Source organism: Dendrobates tinctorius, unplaced genomic scaffold, assembly GCF_039654945.1.
Source record: "Dendrobates tinctorius isolate UK_male_01 unplaced genomic scaffold, ASM3965494v1 ptg000162l, whole genome shotgun sequence".
Lineage (NCBI taxonomy): Eukaryota > Metazoa > Chordata > Amphibia > Anura > Dendrobatidae > Dendrobates > Dendrobates tinctorius.
Genome location: NW_027361829.1, coordinates 45,347,521 through 45,371,475, shown reverse-complemented (window position 1 = coordinate 45,371,475; position 23,955 = coordinate 45,347,521). Strand labels below are relative to the sequence as shown.

The following is a 23,955-nucleotide window of genomic DNA, read 5'->3' as shown; positions in this document are numbered from 1 at the left end:
ATTAGGATATTTTCTTTGATGTTTTTTGAAGTGCTACTTTAGTGAATTAAAAATAAGTTTTGAATATTTATCTTCATTAGTTTAACTTTTATTATAGATTTCTAAAGTTTTGAAAAAATCTGAATTTTGGACTTGTATGACCTTACATTTGCGACCATATCTCCGGCTAGAATTTGGTGAGAGAGGCACCATTTTGTTCAGAATTGTACAGGCTTTAATTTGATAACAAGAAACAGTTTTGTGACAAATTTTATGTTTTTGAGGAGTCAAAATCTACATTTTGATGGGCGATTTCTGAAAAGTGTTTCATAAAATGTATGTGTTACCTGTGTTTTGGTTACATTTGTTCAGGGATTCAAGTTGGGATTTCCGCAGGATCATATTTCGAATCGTGATTTTCTAATTGCAGTCTCCTCTTAATCATATATGTTTAAATCTAAATTAAAAGCATCAATATTTTTATCAACTTTTTAAATATACATGTAACTTTCTTTTATTAGGTCAATAGACATGTCCTTTTTTTCCCTTCACCCATGACAGCACACCTGAGAGAGGGATCTGCCCCGCCAAGACAGGAACCTACTGAGATATAAGGGGCGGCACCTCTCCCCCGCTTCAGTTGGGTTCCTGTCCTGGAAGGAACCCCACTGTCGGCGGTGCTGTCATGGGCGAAGAAAAAGAAAGAGAGGAGAAAAAAAGGGACCCCGTCCCGGCGCGGGAAGAACAGGTATCTCACCTGTAGCTCCAGCCGTCGGGTGTTGGAAGCACAGCCCCCTCCGGGCTTCTGGGTTCGTGTGGGCATCTGTGGGATCCCGGTGGCTCCGGGAAGCCCCCACCGCGCCTCCCTCCCCTTGCGCGCCCGCATCTCGATCCCTGAGGCGTCTGACAGGGGAGAGACGCGGGCGTCTTCCGGTCACTGACGTCAGCGGCGCAAAGGATTGTGGGCGCACCAGGCGACGGTGTCATGGCGCCCGGTGCGATGCCGGCCGGCTTTTCTGAAGGTGGTCGCAGGGGTGAGGGGAGGCAGCTGAATGGAGGCCACTCACAGGACGGAGGCGTATTTAAACGCTGCGGCAGGGGCAGACGGTGCAGCTATGGAGTCAGAGCAGGAAAGGTCCTTGTCTCTGCCGCCCTCACAGCCCTCCGGCCGCAAGCATGGAAAGCCGGTCAAGCAGCAGCCGCTCCAGCCGCAGATCGGGAGAATCCTCGAGATCCAGAGAGCACAGGTCACGTGCTCTGACGCAGCTTCCTAGTCCAGAAAGGCCCAAAAAAGCAGGAAGCAAGAAAAATAATAGGGACTGCGCCATATGTAAAACAGCCCTAGCAAGAGACTGGCAGAAAGACCTCTGTGCCAGTTGTATACAGCGAACCATGGCGGAAGAAGCACCTAGTTTTGCGGCTAATCTGATATCGGCCCTTAGGTCGGAGATGGAAGGTTCAATTAAGACCCTATTGAAAAAAATCCCCCTAGTTCTCCCTCAAATTCCTCTTCGGCCTCGTCTCAATCGGAACAGGCATCCTCATCAGACTCCTCAGACAGTGACACAGGTGGTAGGCCATGTTTTCCGGTGGAAGACACAGATGGTCTCCTAAAGGCCATTAGAACAACAATGGGCCTACAGGAAGAGAAGACGACAAAAACCCTAGAAGACGTTATGTTTGGGGGACTCCAGGAGAGAAAAAAAGCGTACTTTTCCGGTGAACGAAAAAATCCAGGCGCTTATTGAAAGAGAGTGGAGGAAACCCGAAAAGTCAGGGGCTCTTCCCTCCACCTCTACAAGGCGATACCCTTTTGAGCACAAGGATGCGGAAATATGGGACAAGGTCCCAAAAATAGACGCAACAGTATCCAGGTCTTCTAAGAAATCGGCCCTGCCCCTGGAAGATTCAGGGGTTCTTAGAGACCCACTAGACAAGAAAGCAGACTCATATCTGAGGCATGCATGGGAAGCGACAGCGGGAGGATTAAAGCCGGCAATAGCGGGCACCTACACGGCACGCTCCCTCATGATCTGACTGCTGCAGTTGGAAGAAAAACTAGCATCAAAGGTCCCAAGAGAGAAGATATTGGCAGATATGTATCTCTTGCATGGGGCAGCAGCTTTTTTTAGCGGACACCTCGGCAGATTCTATGAGGTTAACGGCCAGAGCAGCTAGTTTATCAAATGCTGCTAGACGGGCACTTTCGCTTAAAGGCTGTCCGGGTGACCTGCAATCTAAGGCTAAACTGTGCTCTCTCCCTTGTGATGGTCGGTTCTTATTCAGGAAGAACCTAGACGACATCCTGGAGAAAGCGAGCGATAGGAAAAAAGGCTTCCCCAGGTTCCCAACAGAGCAGAGAAGACAGCCCTTTCGGAGGGGCGGAAGGTTCAATAGGGGGCATCCTCCGGCCGATAAAAGGCAATGGGAGGACAAAAGGAAAAAAGAGTCAGGATTTATGTTTGTTGGGGGTCCCTCCACCTCAAAAAAATGACCACAATGACGCCAGTATTCCAGTAGGGGGGAGGTTGGCACTCTTTTCCCAGGCCTGGGAAAAGATCTCCAATACCTGGATCCTAGGCATCTTAAGAGAAGGCCTAAAAATCCCCTTTGTTCACCAGCTGAAAGCCGTGTTCGTGGTTACTCCTATCAGAAAAGCAGCCGAAGAACAGTTGGCCTTGGAAGCGGAGATCCTGAACCTAATAAACAGGTCCTTTACGAAGTCCCAGACACACAGAAGGGAAGGGGTTTCTATTCACCACTTTTTTTGATCAAGAAACCGGACCAATCGTTCAGGACGATTATAAACCTCAGAGGACTCAATCGGTGGATAGGGAATCAGACCTCCAAGATGGAGTCAGTGACTACGGCCATAAAGCTACTACATCAAGATTGCTTTATGGCTGTAGTCGATCTGAAGGATGCATATTATCATATCCCTATCCATCCAGATTACCAAAAATACTTGAGGGTAGCTCTTTATATTCAAGGCGTACTGAAGAATTTCCAATTTACAGCTCTTCCGTTTGGTATATCTATAGCCCCGAGAGTTTTCACCAAGGTCATAGCGGAGGTAACAGCTTTCCTTCGGATTCGCGGTAGTCATAATACCCTATCTCGACGATTTCCTCATAGTGGGCAACTCCGAGAACCAATGTACTGCACAGTTAAGCCAGGTGACCAACACCTTACAAGAATTAGGGTGGATAATAAATTTCAAAAAGTCAAAACTACAACCCCTAAAGCAACAGACCTTCCTGGGATTTATCCTGGACTCAGAACTGCAGGTGTGTCTGCTTCCGGAGGCCAAAATAGAGAAGGTACGGAACATGGCTAGGTCTGCCTGAAACCAACCTCAGATGACGTTGAGGAAAGCGATGTCCCTGCTAGGCACCCTGACGTCCTGTATTCCGGCGGTCAGGTGGGCTCAATTTCTGTCCGTCAACTCCAGTGGGAGATACTAGCAGCACAAAGATCGCTAAGAGGGCGTTTAGAAGGAGGTCTGGAGCTTTCATTAGAGACCAGAGACTCTCTCAACTGGTGGCTAGACAGTACAAATTTGGCCGCGGGAATACCATGGGATAAACAGGCGACAGACGTGATTATAACAGACGCAAGCTCCCTGGGGTGGGGGGCACACTTAAAGGGAAGGTGCCATCCCAAAAAAAAATTTTCAGCAATTGAAAAAATGTAAAGAATTAATGTTTACATTTTCTTAAATATCATTTGTTTTTAATTTTGTAAAATATGAAAAATAATTTTAAAAAGTTTGGCATTTCCACTTGTTAACACTAGGGAGAGCAGATACTGAAATTTGGCACAAAAACCTAGTGTACAACTAGCTCACATTACTGTCCTGCAGTAATTATGGGTGTACAGTGTCCATTATGTTTGATTTTGATATATGATCATGCCCTAAAATGGACACTGTATGGGCGGAATCTGCTGACATGGGTGTGGTGTCACTCCTCTCCTCCCCTACTGGGTGCTTGGTAAGGGAAAAGAGGATGACATTTAGGAACACAGTGAGCAGCCATTTTGATGGGGCCTGCAAAGTTACTGACTGTCTTTGCATGTAAAGTCTGGATCAGAACAGGCCATCAATCAGCAGAAATGTTTCCTGGATTTCTGTGGAGCAGACAAGAAGACGGTCCATCCTTGTGTATAAAACACAGCACTCTATGTACAATCCCTGGCACCGAACAGGGTGCCCCCCATAGACAAGCACACTGCTCTCCTGAAATACTCTGTGCTGCTGTCACCCTGCTTCTTCCTCCATATATCAGGCCCCTGTCACCTCGCTTTCACACATCGCCAGGAAGGGATCTGAGGAGAGGAATGGGGTCTTCGGTCACCGAGGATGGCAGGCAGCAAGGATTCTGGGAGCAGGGTGACAGCAGCACAGAGTATTTCAGGAGAGCAGTGTGCTGGTCTATGGGGGGCTCAGAGGGAGATATATGGTGGAGGGAGCAGGGTGACAGCAGCACACAGTATTTCAGGAGAGCAGTGCGCTGGTCTATGGGGGGCACAGATGGAGATATATGGGGGGGGAGCAGGGAGACAGCAGCACAGAAATCCAGGAAACATTTCTGCTGATTGATGGCCTGTCCTGATCCAGACTTTGCATGCAGAGACCCCATTCCCATCCTCAGATCCTGTCCTGGCGATGTGTGAAAACGAGGCGACAGGCGCAGTCCGGTGTGACGCTGGGAAGCAGGCTGGGGGGGAATGGAGCCATACAGTAACGATAAAAATGAGACCCCTCTCTTCAGCTGCTTCACCAGCCCTTCCCTGACTATTACCCCCCTGACCCGTGTGCAGGTGCTCAGCCAGAACCACCCTAGAATGGGTCCCCTTTTAGCAGATCACAAATAATACCGCCATATACTTCACACACAATGCCGCCATATAGATCATACACAATACCACCATGTAGATCACACATAAAACCAGCAGGGTGACAGCAGCATAGAGTATTTCAGGAGAGCAGTATCACACGGCAGAGAATTAGATACACTGCTCAGCGGACAGTATCACACAGGATAGGAATAGATACACGGCTCAGCAGTCAGTATCACACAGGAGAGGATTAGATACACGGTTCAGCAGTCAGTATCACACAGGAGAGGATTAGATACACGGTTCAGCAGTCAGTATCACACAGGAGAGGATTAGATACACGGTTCAGCAGTCAGTATCACACAGGAGAGGATTAGATACACGGTTCAGCAGTCAGTATCACACAGGAGAGGATTAGATACACGGCTCAGCAGTCAGTATCACATAGGATAGGATTAGATACACAGTTCAGCAGTCAGTATCACACAGGAGAGGATTAGATACACGGTTCAGCAGTCAGTATCACACAGGAGAGGATTAGATACACGGCTCAGCAGTCAGTATCACACAGGAGAGGATTAGAATCACGGTTCAGCAGTCAGTATCACACAGGAGAGGATTAGATACACGGTTCAGCAGTCAGTATCACACAGGAGAGGATTAGATACACGGTTCAGCAGTCAGTATCACACAGGAGAGGATTAGATACACGGTTCAGCAGTCAGTATCACACAGGAGAGGATTAGATACACGGTTCAGCAGTCCGTATCACACAGGAGAGGATTAGATACACGGCTCAGCAGACTGTATCACACAGGAGAGGATTAGATACACGGTTCAGCAGTCAGTATCACACAGGGGAGGATTAGACACATGGCTCAGCAGACAGTATCACACAGGAGAGGATTAGATACACGGTTCAGCAGGCAGTATCACACAGGGGAGGATTAGATACACGGCTCAGCAGGCAGTATCACAGGAGACAGTATTACAGATATGCCCACACTGGTAAAACTTCCAGCCCCCCCCCCCCCCCCCCCCCCCCAATTATACACTAGACTATGGGCTGTATATGTCACTGTCCTCCTCAATGCAAAAAATGGTGGGGGGAACAAGAGGCGCAATAGTGCCCTATCACTAGTGACACTTGAAGTATGAGCGGTATAATACAGTTCCACTCACCTATTCCAGTTGTGTAACCCACAACTGGCTTGAGAGCATATCACAGAATCAGCTGCTGCAGGACCTCCACCAACCACTCGCACGTGGAAAAACCTTCAGAAAGTTGTGGGAAGCAGGGTGTGTTGCAGTCCGTGCTGCCGAGGTTCTCAAATCACCTGGGATACAAGATGTTGTAGCAGTGTACTCCTTTATTTCCTCCTACGCGTTTTGGCGCCCTTCCTGGCACCTTCCTCAGGGATATTACATCAGCCATAGGAGCAGGGAATTTATAGCCCCTTACATTAGCAATTATGGGTGTGTTCTGTTTACATGTGATGTCATAATGGTCATCACTGGGGGAGGGGCCAGCATTTTTGGCGGAATTTCACATAAATAGCATGATAAAACAAGAAAATGGTCCAAAACACTTGGTAAAATGTACATAAAAATCTTACAAACAGAATGATGTAAAAATTTCCATGAAAAATGCAGCAGAAACGTTGCTAAAATATCCAGACTATCACTGCAGAAAAAATGTTTTATAAACCCATTGTCACCCGACTTTCAGGGTAGTAGAAATACATGGGTTCTACTACCCTGAAAGTCGGGTGACAATGGGTTTATAAAACATTTTTTCTGCAGTGATAGTCTGGATATTTTAGCAACGTTTCTGCTGCATTTTTCATGGAAATTTTTACATCATTCTGTTTGTAAGATTTTTATGTACATTTTAGCAAGTGTTTTGGACCATTTTCTTGTTTTATCATGCTACTTATGTGAAATTCTGCCAAAAATGCTGGCCCCTCCCCCAGTGATGACCATTATGACATCACATGTAAACAGAACACACCCATAATTGCTAATGTAAGGGGCTATAAATTCCCTGCTCCTGTGGCTGATGTAATATCCCTGAGGAAGGTGCCAGGAAGGGCGCCGAAACGCGTAGGAGGAAATAAAGGAGTACACTGTTACAACATCTTGTATCCCAGGTGATTTGTGAACCTTGGCAGCGCGGACTGCAACACACCCTGCTTCCCACAACTTTCTGACTGTCCTCCTCAGACAGCCATAAAATCTCTCATAAAAGCAAAGGTGTCAGATTACCGGAGATCACTGGGGCTGTGTGTGAGGAGGCGGAGACAGAGCAGGAGGACAGTGGAGCTGGTGCAGGAAGCACAGGGCAGAACCTGGAGCTCAGCAGATAGCACTGGGCTACAGTAAAATGGTGCCCAGCCACACCTACAGCAGTGAATTGTGCAGCCCACTGGGGCGTGCCCAGTTCTCTGCTAATGAGGCTGCATGGTGGGGTCGGGAGCTGACCGCAGTCTCCTATGTCCAGGGACGGCCATATTTGCAGACTGTATGAGTCCTCCACAGATCTGCAAATCAAGATGGCAGCGCCCAGTGGCTACATTAAAACATTATTACAAACAAACCATAAATCCTGGTTAGTACAACATTTGCCGAAACAACATGTTTTGTTACTTACTCTTTCTTTGCAAATTATATAAAATTGCGGCACCTTTCCTTTAAGGGGTCACGTAGGCCAGGGGTCCTGGACACCTCAAGAAAGGAGGGCATCCTCCAATCTCAGAGAATTGTGGGCTGTGAACAAAGCCCTAACCCACTTTTTCCCCCTACTCAGGGGTTGCAATGTCCGCATCATGTCAGACAACAAAGTGACGGTGGCATACATCAACCACCAAGGGGGAACAAGATCATACTCCCACATGAAAGCTGCAGATGACATCCTGGGCATTGCGGAGCAACACTTACACTCCTTAACAGCCTTACACATAAAAGAGGTCGGAAAACATAGAGGCCGATTTCCTAAGCCGCAATACTCTGAGGCAGGGAGAATGGGTCCTAAATCGGTCCATTTTCCAAAAAATAACGCAGCTTTGGGGGGAACCAGTGATAGACCTCTTTGCCAACAAACACAACAGGCAAACACAAAGGTTTTGCTCCCTAAACCCAAGAGAAGATCCATGGGCAGTGGACTCTCTGCATATTCAGTGGGACTTCAAGCTGGCCTATGCGTTCCCCCCAGTCGCTCTGATGCCAACAGTGGTCAAGAAGATCAGGAGTGAACAAGCCAGAGTAATTCTAATAGCCCCATTTTGGCCAAAGAGGCCCTGGTTTGCTCTACTGCGGAGGATGTCCCTCTCCGATCCATGGGTTCTGCCAGAAATCCCGGACCTTCTAGCCCAGGGCCCGATACTCCACGCACAGTTCAAGGGATTCTATCTGACGGCGTGGAATTTGAAAGGTCGCTTTTAAGGGGTAAAGGTTTCTCTCCGGGGTTGGTGGCCACCCTGCTTAAAAGAAGGAAACCGGAAACTACTAATATCTACGGCAGAACATGGAATAAATTCCTACAGTTCCTAGGTAAGCCGTTAGAACAAGAACCCCCGATTAGTGCCATCTTGGAGTTTTTACAGGCAGGATTACAGCTGGGGTTAGCGATAAATACGCTTAAGGTTCAGGTATCTGCACTAGGGGCGCTCTATAACTGCAACATGGCAGCAAATAGATGGATAGCCAGATTCATCAAATCATGTCATAGGGCTAAGCCTATTCCAATACCCAAGATAGCTCCCTGGGATTTAAACCTAGTACTAGAGGCCCTTACAAAAGAACCATTACATCAGCTCCCCGTAAAGTTTCTGACCCTAAAAACAATCATTTTAGTGGCCCTTACATCAGCCCGTAGAATAAGCGACCTGCAGGCTCTCTCAGTAAATCCACCCTATACACAAGTTTTTCAGGACAGGGTGGTGCTAAGGACAGACTCCGCTTATCTGCCTAAGGTAGCATCAGATTTCCATCGGGGTCAGGAGATTGTCCTCCCATCCTTCTGTGATAATCCAAAGAATCCAGGGGAAGAAAAGTTCCATAGTTTGGACGTTAAGAGAGCCCTGCTAGAATACATATCTGTCACCAGTAAGTGGAGGAAGTCCCAATCCCTATTCGTAGCTTTTCAGGGTGCCAGGAAAGGCTATGGGGTTTCAAAATGGACTATTGCTAGATGGATTAGGGAGGCCATTAGTGTAGCCTACTCAGCTAGTGGTATCCCGATTCCTGACGGCATCAAGGCTCATTCCACCAGAGCCGTGGCGACCTCCTGGGCTGAAAAGGCAGAGGTATCAATTGAACAGATTTGTAAGGCCGCTACCTGGGCCTCACCTTCCACCTTCTTTAAGCACTATAGATTAAATCTATCCTCCTCTGCTGACTTAACCTTTGGTAGAAGGGCGCTACAAGCGGTGGTCCCTCCCTAAGGTGTTCGAAGTCTCCAAATGTCTCTCAGGTGTGCTGTCATGGATGAAGGGAAAACCACCATGGTTACTTACCGGTAGCCGTTTTTTCCGGAACCCATGACCACACCTGTATATTCCCCCCCCTTTTCACCGTATGGGTGTGCACAATTAGTAGGGTGCATTTGTGTGATGTGGTGCTGGATTAACATGTAACTAACTGGGAAGTCCTCTCAATGCTCTGTAACCCAACTGAAGCGGGGGCGGGGTGCCGCCCCTTATATCTCAGTAGGTTCCTGTCCTGGCGGGGCGAGGTGTGCTGTCATGGGTTCCGGAAAAACCGGCTACTGGTAAGTAACCATGGTGGTTTCAAGTTTTTTTTTTTTTTATAAAAAAGTACAATAGTTAAATCAACAAGCAATAAATTAAAATATGAGCTAGTCTTAAGCAATTAATAGTAAGTCTTTACATTGAGCTTTTATCATCAGTTTGTCCCTTCTACTGGGTGACATGTAATCTTGTCCACCATCTCTCTCTTTCTAACAATGGCCGTTTCATAGGTATCTTTTTCAAATTGGCAAGAACCGCCCTCTTGTGGGCAAGAGTTTTCTTGCGTTCACCTAAATAGACAGTCTTTCTTGCCAGGTATAATTCTGCTCACTTCATCACTATTGTAAAAACCTTTCTCTGTATCCACTATAGATGTATCTTATAATTTGCCTGGTCTGAGATCAGGACAAGTAATGGAACACTGTTCATATAGTTGTTTTTTTTTTTTAAAAATTATGATCCCTTTGAGTTCCCAGCTTAATTTTTTGGGAGAGATATGGCTAGGAGCATAGCGGCCGCATTTGAACTTTTTTTTTTTTTTTTAATGTTTAGATTTTATAATTTTTTTTTCTCTTTGACTGAAACGCAAAATTTTTTAAAAGCATTCCAGATACTCCTGTGACATAATGGTTGAAAGCCTGTACGGTTATGTGTAAGGCTATGTGCACACGTGTGGAATTCCCGCGGGAATTCCATTCCACGGGAAATATGCGAGAAAACCGCATTTTAAATTCCCACCTATTTCCCGTGGAAAAAATAGCGATTTGCAAGCGTAATTAGCTTGCAGAATGCTAGCGTTTTCCAAGCGATCTGTAGCATCGCTTGGAGAACTGATCGACAGATTGGTCACATTCGTCAAACAGAGTGTTTGCCTAGTGTGACCAACTTTTTACTATTGAGGTGCCTATGCAGCATCAGTAGTAAAAAGATATCAAGTTTAAAATAATAATAAAAAAAATTAAAAAGTGTTTTTCTCACCTTCCGGCGTCCCGCACAGCGTTTCTGATCATCGCGATGCTCCCGGCAAGTCCCGTTCCCAGGCATGCCTTGCAACAATGACCTTTGATGACGTCGCGTTCTCGACCGCAACGGCATCAAAGGTCATTGCCGCAAGGCATGCCTAGGAACGGGACTTGCTGGGAGCATCGCTGAGGCCTGCTGACTCTGCGAGGACCGCCGGAAGGTGAGAATATCACGATTTTTTTTATTTTCATTCTTTTTTTTTTTTTTTTTTTTAAAGAGGGATATGGTACCCAGAGACCGTGGGTACCATCCGCAAATATTCCGCTTACTTTTCGTATGGTGTGCACAGCCACATGCAAAGTAAGCGGAACAATGCATTCATATGTGTGCGGATTTTCCCGCGATTCCGCACTAAGAATGAACATGCTGCATATTTTTCCGCGATGCAATTCTGCCGCGGAAAAATACGCAGCATTAGCACAGCATGTGCGGAATGTCATAGGATTGCATGGGATGGTTTTTTTTTTTTTTTTGCGTTTTCACAGCAAAATCGCACGTTAAACGCTAAGCTAAGTTTCTTTATCTTGGTTCTGACCTGAGTTATGAGGAGAAACGTAAAGGCATGCAATACAGAAATTCTCTTTTTTTCAAACCTTTGAAAATTAATGATAAAAAATATATAGAATTTTTTTTTTTGTTCACATTTTGCATTCTCTAACACACTATTACCAGAGAACAATTAATTGGTTTACTTGACACGGAATGACCCACATGTTAAAGGGAACCTATCAGCAGGATTGTGCTGAGTAATCCACATACAGCGTCAGGTTGTTATACATATTAAAATGATACCTTGGTTGATTGAAATCCGTCTTGTGGTTGTTTAATCTTTATTTTCCGTTCTGAGTTAATGATATGCTCGTGCGCCGGGGCGGCCTGTGAGGATCTTCATGTGGTACTCTGCTTAGCTATTCATCAGTATGGCTTCTGACAGGTTACTGAGGGATCTGTGACCTGCCCCCTATTTTACATAATAAATATATTTAATTATTCTGCAGCCTGATCGCATGTGTAATGTGCCGTTAAATTTTTTTTTTTTTTTTTTTTTTTTTTTTATGGTAAACATTAATTCACAAAAAAAAAAAAACACTCTGAAAATTGTGCCTGCTGCACATTTAGCTAGTTAACAGCCACGGGTGGATGGCTGTTGCGGGCACATGTCAGCTGTCATGTCAGATGTCGGAAAGGGGTTAATCAATGACCTTGCAATAGTAATTCCCACAATTGGATGTGTTAAAAAAAGAAAAAAAATGTCCCTGTGCTGAGTTAATCTTATAAATGTTTCTCTGCTGTGTGCCATGTAATGGCTGTGTCTGACCGTACAGGAAAGTGGTCTGATCATACCACAGCTCCTGGCCAGTGGAGGACAAGAGTACAGACAGTACAGCTACACTCTTGTGCTGTAATGTCTATACACTCTTGTGTTCCCCACTGCCCAGTAGCTGTGGTATGATCAGACCACGTTCCTGTACGGTCAGACACGGCCATTACACAGTACAATTGTTGCCTAAGCCTGGTTACAAATATATGTATTGCTGGTCGGAGAGCCCATGGTTGTTGGAGATTTTGAAGTAGATTTTGGTTCTCGTTTGGCATATTATACCAACATCAAGTTTACCTTCTGGAGTCTCTTCTTACATTTTTTTATACTATAATAACTTTTTTTTTTTCTTCCTCCTGTAGGTTCCGTTTTTGTCTCCTTTAGAAGGTCACATTTGTCTAAAACTTAAATGCCAAGTGAATTCTTTTGTGGAAGAAAAGGGCTTCTTGGTGAGTGTTATATTACTTCTGATAGTTCATATGAAGTAGTACGGTAATTAATATTTTTTTTTAATGAAAAGTAAGTTTTAATACATGCAGATAGCTGATTAAATGGTAGATTGGTGAGGGTCTAACCACTAAGACCACTTTTCAAAAGTTAGGGGACCTCTCCCTCAACTTTTAAGCTGTGAGACATACCTGATTGTGTTTTAGATACTAGCCAGTATTTAACACAAACCTGCTCAGTACTATTTCTCTTCTGGCCATGTTCCAATTAGCCATGCTCTGATATTTACAGAAATTATATTCTGCACAGCGAGAGAATTTTTTATAATGAAATTGGGCTAAAATTCTTCTGTGCTTTCCATTACCCAAAACAAATCCCAGCAGCTTGTTAGAAATTTCATATGGCACCTAATCTTTTATAATGAATGTAACTGATCTTCCATGTCATTCAAAAAGCTCCAACTGATATCTGTTGCATTGGTTGAGTTCATTGTTAATATAGAGCAAACCTGTTCTACAAATGATTTAGGTTTACAGATAGATTATACAGTGCCTTGCGAAAGTATTCGGCTCCCTGGAACGTTTCAACCTTTTCCCACATATCATGCTTCAAACATAAAGATACCAAATATAAATTTTTGGTGAAGAATCAATAAGTGGAACACAATTGTGAAGTTGAACAAAATTTATTGGTTATTTTAAATGTTTGTGGAAATTCAAAAGCTGAAAAGTGGGGGTGCAATATTATTCGTTCCCTTTACTTTCAGTGCAGCAAACTCACTCCAGAACTTCACTGTGGATCTCTGAGTGATCCAATGTTGTCCTAAATGACAAATTATGATACATATATCCACCTGTGTGTAATCAAGTCTCCTTTTAAATGCACCTGCTCTGTGATAGTCTCAGGGTTCTGTTTGAAGCACAGAGAGCATCATGAAGACCAAGGAACACGACAGGCAGGTCTGTGATACTGTTATGGAGAAGTTTAAAGCTGGATTTGGATACAAAATGATTTCCAAAACTTTAAATATCCCAAGGAGCACTGTGCAAGCTATCATACTGAAATGGAAGGAATATCATACCACTGCAAATCTACCAAGACCCGCCTGTCCCGCTAAACTTTCATCTCAAACAAGGAGAAGACTGATCAAAGATGCAGCCAAGAGGACCATGATCACTCTGGATCAGGGTTCCCCAACTCCAGTCCTCAAGGCCCACCAACAGGTCATGTTTTCAGGAGTTCCCTTGTATTCTACAGGTGATGCAATTATCACCTGGGCAATACTAAGGAAATCCTGAAAACATGACCTGTTGGTGGGCCTTGAGGACTGGAGTTGGGGAACCCTGCTCTGGATGAACTGCAGAGATCTACAGCAGACTGCACAAATCTGGCCTTTACTGAAGAGTGGCAAGAAGAAAGCCATTTCTCAAAGATATCCATAAAAAGTGTTGTTCAAAGTTTGCAACAAGCCACCTGGGAGACTCGCCTAACATGTGGAAGAAGATTCTCTGGTCAGATAAAACCAAAATTGAACATTTTGTCAACAATTCCAAATTATATGTTTAGTGTAAAGGCAACACAGCTCATCACCCTGAACACACCATCCCCACTGTCAAACATGCTGGTGGCAGCATCATGGTTTGGGCCTGCTTTTCTTCAGCAGGGACAGGGAAGATGGTTAAAATTGATGGGAAGATGGATGGAGCCAAATACATGACCATTCTTGAAGAAAACCTGTTGGAGTCTGCAGAAGACCTGAGACTGGAACGGAGATTTGTCTTCCAACAAGACAATGATCCCAAACATAAAGCAAAATCTACAATGGAATGGTTCACACATAAACGTATCCAGGTGTTAGAATGGCCAAGTCAAAGTCCAGACCTGAATCCAATCGAGAATCTGTGGAAAGAGCTGAAAACTGCTGTTCACAAACGATCTCCATCAAACCTCACTGAGCTTCGAGCTGTTTGCCAAGGAAGAATGGGCAAGAATTTCAGTCTCTCGATGTACAAAACTGATAGAGACATACCCCAAGCGACTTGCAGCTATAATCGCAGCAAAAGGTGGAGCAGCAAAGTATTAAGTTAAAGGGGCTGAATATTATTGCACGCCCCACTTTTCAGTTTTTGAATTTCCACAAACATTTAAAATCAATAAATTTCGTTCAGCTTCGCAATTGTGTCCCACTTGATTCTTCAGCAAAAATTTACATTTGGTATCTTTGCTTGAAGCATGATATGTAGGAAAAGGTTGAAGAGTTCCAGGAGGCCGAATACTTTCGCAACGCACTGTAAAACACACGTTCCTGCCTCAGAGAGGACTGCCTGTTATCAGCCTTGATCACACATAGGATTTAAAAAGATCCACATACTGTCTGTGTATTTGGCAAAGGAAAGGAGTACTATTGCTATCATGAAAACAGGAGTGACTTTCATAAAGGAATCCTAGTAGTAGGCTGGATATAATGATGATTTTTCCTTTTTTCTAGACAATGTTTGAAGATGTAAGTGGCTTTGGGGCTTGGCATCGTCGCTGGTGTGTACTGTCTGGTTACTGCATTTCATTCTGGACATACCCAGATGATGAAAAAAGAAAGGTTGGTTTTTGAAATATCACTTCTTTTCTGTGTGTCCATGTAGCATCGGGTGTGTATCTCAGCTACCAGATTCCCACCTTGGCTTTTCTTTTTTTGTCAATATCTATGTGGGCAGAAACCAACAAGCAAATGCTGTCTCTAGCACCCCAATATGCACATTATTGGTGTGTCTGTTCCTCCACAATGGTGCCATTCCCATGAGATTAGGTGAAATGTTAAAGAAATAAAATATTGGAAGGGAAAAGTAACCCTTTAGCTAAAGTTCCTGTTCTGAAAACCAGATCTCTTGGATTTAATGTACATACATAACTAATGAAAAAAAAATTAGGCTGTTAGATGTTACATTCATTTGTTTCGCTTAAGACTCTTTAGTATTATGGCAATAAAATATTTAAACTTAAGGACGATTATCCAACTGAAGTGAGATATAGAATATAGGGAAGCCTATGAAACCATACAAAGGCATCCTCAGGAGGAAGAAGCAGAGTTACATCTCCATCAAAGTTAACCAACTCCAAGATGCCCTCCAAGACAACTCCTTCTGGGAACTATGGAACCACATGGGCACAAAAGACAAGAAAAACAACATCCATATCCAAAATGGCAACATCTGACTCCAGTACTTCAGAGACCTCTATAAAGACATTCCAAAGGAAGAACTAAGCCAAGAACAGGAAAGCATAATGGCAAAACTAAAAGCAATGGAGGAAAAAGTAAAAAATTTCCAAAACCTCGTGGATACACCTGTTACATTACAGGAAGTAGAATCCTTATGGATAAAGTATTTTTCTCGGACTTACTGTGCGCTGCTTGACAAAGTTCAATTTAGTACGACATGAGAAATTTTAACTGTTTAATTCCCAACGCGTTTCGAAGTGTCTATCACTTCTTCCTCAGGGGATGACATGACTTCATGTCATCCCCTGAGGAAGAAGTAATAGACACTTCGAAACGCGTTGGGAATTAAACAGTTAAAATTTCTCATGTCGTACTAAATTGAACTTTGTCAAGCAGCGCACAGTAAGTCCGAGAAAAATACTTTATAAGGATTCACATTGGCGGTCACGGAGTGGACCTTCGGGCGTGCAGCAGGCTGACAGTTGGTTCATGTGCCCTTATCTCTCCTGGAATAGGTGAGTGGATTTTTTTATATTTATTCTGAATCACCACCCGGATAAGACCCTATTGCGCTTTCCTCTTTTCCTTTAGCCCCCTTTGTATATTACAGGACGTAGCAGAGAGAATCTCTTCCATAAGATGTAGAAAAGCCGGTGGCCTGGATGGAATCCTACCAGAAATGCTGAAGTACAGCCCACCAGAAATACAGGCCGCAATGGTTAAACTCTTCAATATTGTGCTAAGTGCCGGCTACTTCCCTCATACCTGGAACCAAGGCCTCATCACACCCATCCACAGAATGGGGACAGGTATGACCCTGCCAACTACAGAGGAGTATGTGTCAGCAGCAACTTGGGGAAAACTGTTCAACAACATCCTGAACAAGAGGATCCTCCGTTTCCTCACCGAGCACAATGTCCTCAGCAAGAGCCAAGCAAGGTTCATGCCAAACCACCGCACTACCGACCACATCTACACCCTGCACAGCCTCATTCAGAGACACATCCACAATACAAAGAACGGGAAGATATACGCCTGTTTCGTGGACTTTAAAAAGGCCTTTGATTCGGTGTGGCACCCAGGCTTATTCCTGAAACTGCTGGAGAGTGGAATAGGAGGAAAGACCTACGATGTTATCAAAAGCTCATACACCAAGAACCTCTGCAGTGTGAGTGTGAACGGCAGAAGAACGGCTTATTTTCAGCAGAGCCGGGGAGTCAGACAAGACTGCAGCCTACGCCCAACGCTCTTCAACATTTACATCAACGAGCTGGCTACCGCTCTGGAATCTTCCACAGCACCAGGTCTCACCCTCCACGATGCACAGGTGAAATTCCTGCTGTATGCAGATGACCTGCTGCTTCTGTCACCAACCGAGAAAGGCCTCCAAGACAACATGAAAATCTTAGAGAAATTCAGCTCCACCTGGGCACTACCGGTCAACCTAAAGAAAACCAACATCATGGTGTTCCAGAAGAGAGAGAGAAAATCAGACCTGCACCCTTCATTTGTCCTCAACAACTGCGCCCTTACAGGAACAGACAAATATACCTACCTGGGACTTGAGATTCACCGGTCAGGGAGCTTCAAACAAGCCATAGAGACCCTGAAAGACAAGGCATGCAAAACCTTCTATGCCATCCGATGGAAACTCTACCATCTGAAGCCACCAGTGAGGGTCTGGTTAAAAATCTTCGACTCTATCATCGCCCCAATCTTCCTGTATGGCAGCGAAGTCTGGGGTCCTCACACCTACCCAGACTGGTCAAGGTGGGATTCAAGCCCAACAAAAATATTCCACCTGGAATTCTGCAAGCACCTTCTCCAAGTCCATCGGAGCACCTCCATCAGTGCTTGCTGGGCAGATTCCCTCTATACCTAACGGTTCTAAAGAGGGCACTGTCATTCCGGGCTCACCTACATAGGCACAATCCAAGCTCCCATCACCATAAAGCCCTGACACATGTAGGTGAAACAGAAGAACCGGGACCCTTGGAACCGCTCACCCAAACCCAACCTGACCAGAACACCAATTACAACAACCTGACAAAAGCCAGAATCAGGAAGATGGTAGATGAAGGCCAGGAGAGGTACGTAAATGACTGTAAGAACGACATCAGGTCACAGAAACTGACCATGTACCGGAGTCTACAGAGAGACTACAGACTGGCCCCATATCTGGAGAAACTCCCAGTCCCCAGAGATCGCAAGATCCTGAGCCGATATAGACTCAGTGCCCACAGTCTGGCCATCGAGTCCGGCCGACACAGGCAGAGCTACAAGTCCAGGGAGGAAAGACTGTGCCAACACTGACCAGGAGGCCCTGAAGGATGAGACCCACTTCCTGCTACACTGCCCCAAATACTCAGCAGTGAGGAACACTCACTTCAGGAGACTCACATCTCTTCCCGGATTTCATCACCATGAAGGAGGAAGAGAAAACATATATCCTGCTGGGGGAAGAAGAGAGAGCAGTGGAGATAGCAGCACAATATGTGAGCAAATGTCATAGACTGCGAGAAAGAGAACTATGATATGCCATGGACTTCTATGGCCCCCACCCTGGATCTGCCCCATGCCCCCCATCCACCTTCCCTATGCCATGGACTTCTATAGCCCCATCCCAGATCTGCCCCCATCCCCTCATCCACCTTCCCTATGCCATGGACTTCTGTAGCCCCATCCTGGATCTGCCCCCATCCACTTTTCCTATAGCCCCTACCCAACATCCCTACAGTCCCTATCCCCTTTTTGTACACTTGCTTTGGCAAAACTAATGTGCATTTAGTCCTGCCAATAAAGCTTCTTCTTTGAATTAGAATTTTTTATATATATATATATATATATATATATATATATATATTTTTTTTTCAACACACACACACACACACACACACACACACACACTACACACATACATACGGATAGACATCGATAAGAGATGGATCTGTATATATAAAAATGAATGTATTTGTATTGGCCACGCCCTCTCCACTTAGCCCCACCCATTCACTAAGCCGCTTTCATTTCACCAGAGCTGTTTAAAAGAAGCTGAGCTGTGATTGGTTGCTATGAGCAACAGATTTCCCGCTCCACAACGCCTCAGCAGACACTGACATGGTGGGAGAAATCTAGCATCCCCAGGAACATAAGCTCCCAGCCATTGTCTGCCCCTCAGAAAGGAGCAGAGGGCACATGACAGAAATGAATCGCCCCCTCCCGTGCCTATATGCCCATCACACATCCTCCATCCCATGGCACATCTTCCTTCTTAAAGGGATCTCCGGTGTGGAAGTGAGGGCAATTCCCTCAACGCTCTGATTCTGACCCCAGACTTCTATTAAAGGAATCATTAGTATGGAAGTTGGGACCGTTCCACTCAGCGCTCTGGTTCTGATCCCAGGCCTCTCTTAAAGGGATCCCCGGCATGGAAGTTAGGACTGTTCCACTCAGCACTCTGGTTCTGACCCCAGACTGATGGGATGATGTGGGATATTAGGGGTAGTAGTCCGATGGCTCTGGCTGACGGGACGATGTGGGATATTAGGAGTAGTAGTCCGGTGGCTGATTGGATGATGTGGGATATTAGGGGTAGTAGTCCGGTGGCTCTGGCTGATGAGATGATGTGGGTTATTAGGGTAGTAGTCCGGTGGCTCTGGCTGATGGGATGATGTGGGATATTAGGGGTAGTAGTCCGGTGGCTCTGGCTGATGGGATGATGTGGGATATTAGGGGTAGCAGTCCGGTGGCTCTGGCTGATGGGATGATGTGGGATATTATAGTGAATGTGGCTACGCGGAGTGGGCGTGATATATATATATATATATATATATATATATATATATATATATATATATATATATATATATATATATATGTATATGTGTGTGTATATATATAATTAATTTTGTTATAACTGTAGTCATTTAATATGGCCGGGCTCTTCAGCTAGTAGAGATATATGTATCACACTAGCATCTATATCTATCTATGTATTAGTGGGGCGAAAAGGTAAGTTTTCCCACCTACAAAGAATGAAGAGGGCTGTAATTTTTATTGTAGGTACACTTCAACTTTGAGGGACAGAATCTAAAAATAACCAGAAAATCCCATTGTATGATTTTTACATAATTAACTTGCATTTTATTGCATGAAAAAAGTATTTGATGCAATAAGAAAACATAATTCAGGAATTCAGCTTTATACAGTTTGGAGTTGGACAATCTGCAGAAAAATTATGTTCTGGTTAAAATACTTGTCTACTAATTGTGCACACAGTGTAAGTTGGTAGTCAGAAATACTTAAAACCAAAATGTTCTTATGTTCATTTTTCTTTTCATTGCTTCATAGAATCCAATTGGAAGAATAAATCTCGCAAACTGCACAAGCAAAAAAATAGAGCCAGCTAATCGCGAGTTCTGCGCAAGGCCCAATACGTTTGAACTAATAACAGTCCGTCCACAAAGAGAAGGTGACAGAGAAACGCTTGTCAGCCAATGCAGAGACACGCTGTGTGTCACAAAGTAAGTGCCCCATTCCTCCCATACCTGATAGTGGATGTATACATCAATTAGTGGAAGCTGTTTACTCAAGATCGCTAATGTGCCTCCTCCATGCAACATGATGGAGCATAATTGGCCTTCCCCTTTACGTACTGTACATGGTGATTTTTGGGCGAGATTGTTCTTTTTCTCAGCTATCAATGTTTATTACTGAAATGTTTTCATTGTCTTATTTTGGCCTTTGAGAACTAACCAGTGTAAACCCAACTGAGTCCAGGTATTCATAGTGCTATATGCTTAGGTAGGGTTTTTTGCTGCCTTTTTTTCTCCAGGCAAAACCTGTTCTTTTTGGCAGTAATGGAACTTTTTTGTGTGTTTTTGCCACCTTCTTTTTATGCATTTTAATTTTTTTTGGTGTAGATTGTGAGTTATTGATTTACAGTAAGTTTAATAATGTTAGTTTTCATAAAAATGCATGGTTGCGTTTGTGCAGTGTTTTCTCACTTTCTCATTGTTTTGTATAGTGAAAAAGCACTGAAAGAATTGACATGATGCAGTTTAAAAAAAAACCATGAATTTTCCAATTCATTCTGAGAGAAAAAAAGCAATTGTGTACATGAGATTTCTGAAATCCCATAGCTTGTGCTGGTACTGTAAAAAGCAGCTTTTAATTTACATAAAATAACACAGCAGCAAAATTGCTGAAAAAAACTGTAAACTTAGCCTAACCGTTTCCTTTCTCTATAGCGTGTTATATCTATTTGGTGGCGTTTTTATTGTTCTGCTTATACATGAATCCTCTATGGTCTGTCTCGAACCATTATCAGCAGTAGTAATTGAACCTCAGCAGAATTGGTGCCGGCCTGGGTATTGCATCTAAAAATAACATGCACTTATGATAAAGATGAGCACACTTATTATAAGGGCGGCTGTAAATGCACCAGGTTCTGCTCACAGCTTAGTGGAGCACTGGCATAGACTATATACAGTATACATCTTATTGCCATGCTGGTTCTCTGCTTGTTTGGGATTTGCCATTCATACCACTTTTTGTATATATTGCTGCATGGGGTCTATTAAAACTTTATCTTATGATGCATCAAGCTTTGCCAGGGCATATGCAAAATGTAAATATATATGAAAATGAAGTCTGAACAGATGTAGGTGTATACTGTAGCTTTTTTATTTACGTATTTTCTTCCTCTCTGCAGAAGCTGGCTATCTGCTGACACCAAGGATGAACGGAATTTTTGGATGCAAAAATTAAACCAAGTCCTTTTGGATCTGCGCATGTGGCAACCAGATGCTTGTTATAGGCCAGCTGTCAAGGTCTAAGAACATGGGTATTTGCTGGCCATGCCATACATTGTACAGCACATTCCTTTCCCTGTGTTCTACTTTACTGCAGGCGTACAATATATAGATGCATGGGTGACGTCATTAGTTGCACATTTCCTTCAAACTCAGAGGTTTTATTTATATTTTAATCAATAATCTCATTGATTCTGTTTGTACCACTTATTAGGAAAGTCGAGCGCAGTATGTGGTTAAACAATGTGAGCCAACAGAGCTTACGATCTTGCATTTTGTTTTTTAGTCTTTTTATTTTATTGGGTTTGTCACGGGAATGTGCCTTTTGGGAGCGCTTTAAGTTTCTGCTATATTATGTGCAATATAAAACCCAGTGTTGAAACCTTGATGAGCACAGTTTTTAATATAAATGTTTGCTTTCAATATTGTGAAACTGCTGTCCTCTTTATAAAAGTGGGTCACACCACACTGAGCTGTTCTTTTTAACCCTTTTGAACTCTCGCTGTGGTCACCGATTTCACTTTATATTTCTTCAGATGGTCAGATGGAAACGTGTCTTAGGTTTGTTTTTTGTTTGTTTTTTTTAATATATAAAACATGGTACATTTATCCATACATCTAATCATAACCTAGCTTATTTTTTGTGTGTGTTATTGCTAATCCATTGTATACATTTTTATTGTCACCAATAGAGCTTTTGCTCATCTAGCCAAACTTGATCAGAACTCTTAAATTGTATGCCAGGGAGCAAGAGGAACAAATAGGGACCATGGTATTTTAATGTCGTGGTTTTATAAAGCTGCTATAATGCCAGCTCATGTACAGAACTAGTTACTAATTGTACTGCTATAGAGTAATACATATTGAGGAAAACATTGCTTCATTTGTACCAGATCTAAGAGCCACTTAGTAATTAATGTGCTGGGATCAGTTCCATATCGTAGTCGTAAAAGGACAATATTTAAATATAGTGGAAATGTGACCTACCGGGGACTTCATTAAGAGCAGTAATAGAAAATGCAGTTTCACACATCCTTCAGCTAATTAGCTCTTACACTAGGAGTCATGCTGAGTTTTGTAAGGCTGGGAATCCGGGGGGCTGCTGACCACCAATATCTACACTGTTTCAGAATTAGAAGCGAGGTTTACCATAAACAGTAACTGTTGCTTCTATTATATTCATTTGACTAGGAGTGATGAGGCAGTATGTGAACAAAAGTTTACAATTTTAGCTTTACATTTAAAACATATTGAACCTATAAGTTTTCTGTCACTTTCTTGGTGAGTGATGGGTGTTCGTATTTTGATCACTATTTTGCGTACTGTTGAATTTTTGCTGTCTTTTTAGATTTATACCATTTATAGAATCCCGCTTTGTATTAACACACGGATGAACACTAACTGCTTTGTCTCATTCCTTTCACCCACATACACATTTCAGTGTGTTGTCTTTCTTTGTGCTGGCCTCTCACTTTATTGTACGTGTCTTTTATCTTAAAATGTAAAAAGATGTATGTGGAGTCTGTCATTGCAAAATAAAATTTGTATATAAGTATTAAACAAGTTTGAGTTTTCTGCTTTTGTGTTATTGGGTCGCCCTCCCGGGGCCATGGGGTACTCGGTACCGGGCCGGTGTCAGGGGAATGTGTCACAGCAGCGGTGACCCGGTCCGTGGCCCTGGGCGCCCAAGTAATGGTGGAATGTAGCTAATGGAATGGAATAGTTCATGACGCCACCTGTGGTGCTCGGCAAGGGAGGTGTTAAGCCGACGCTGCAGACAGATCCTCCAGGACTGGTGGTGTGGTGCAGCGATGATGGTATAGCCCTCCACAGGCAGGGCTGTTGTCCCAGGGCAGTGTAGATGTACACTTAGGTGGTGTAGTGTCCGGCACAGGGGATGTAGCATTGTCAGGCGGACGGACGCAGGAAGGAATGGAGGACACCAGGGCATGTAGTTCCAAAGCTTTACTCACAGTCCGTAATGCCCGCTTCTGTGCCGTGTCCTCCAGGTCTGGGACTCGGTCAACCTCCAGGCAAGATGAAAAGCTCCCCTCCAACACTCCGCCAACTTATGTACCTTTCCTGAACGTCTCCTCTATAGCGCCTTTAAGTGTGAAGATCTCCAGTACCGTGGTACTCTGGAGTTCCTCCTGACAGATGTTCCCAAGAACTCTACTTGTACGGCAGACAGCTGTAGCCTGCTTCGGGGACCTCCCTTCTCCTGAGTCCTGGCTCTCTAACCAATTGCTGTTGTGCCCCAAGTCTTAGATGGGAGTAATGCATTTACAGCCAACTACTCCACCGGTGTCTGCTGCAGAACCATAAGTGTCCATACAACCTCGGGGACCGGGCCCCGGCCTTGCGCTGAGAACCTATAGGCAGGGTTCCTCTTCCAACCCACGTCCTCTCTGTTCTCCTTACTCCTTCGTTCCGTACTTGTCTTTCTCTCTCTTATGGAAGCTTAGGTTTCAGTTCTACGTCTTTCTCCTTTTCCTTTCCCGTGCCAGCTGGCTCAGATCACTGAGGCAGCTGCAGCACTCCTTCCTCCATCCCTTCTTCCAGGGATCCTCA

The 23,955-nt window shown here is 44.2% G+C and overlaps 1 protein-coding gene across 1 annotated transcript in view; it reads left to right on the top strand.

Moving 5' to 3' along the window:
- Nucleotides 1-22,947, top strand: part of ANLN (anillin, actin binding protein) — a 120,584-nt gene extending 97,637 nt beyond the window's left edge. Inside the window, exons 21-24 of the mRNA XM_073549992.1 lie at nt 12,273-12,359; nt 14,846-14,953; nt 19,922-20,094; nt 21,285-22,947. Coding sequence (XP_073406093.1) covers nt 12,273-12,359; nt 14,846-14,953; nt 19,922-20,094; nt 21,285-21,408 — 492 coding nt within the window. The 3' untranslated portion in view covers nt 21,409-22,947. The remainder of the gene's footprint in view (nt 1-12,272; nt 12,360-14,845; nt 14,954-19,921; nt 20,095-21,284) is intronic.
- The last annotated feature ends 1,008 nt before the right edge of the window (nt 22,948-23,955 follow it).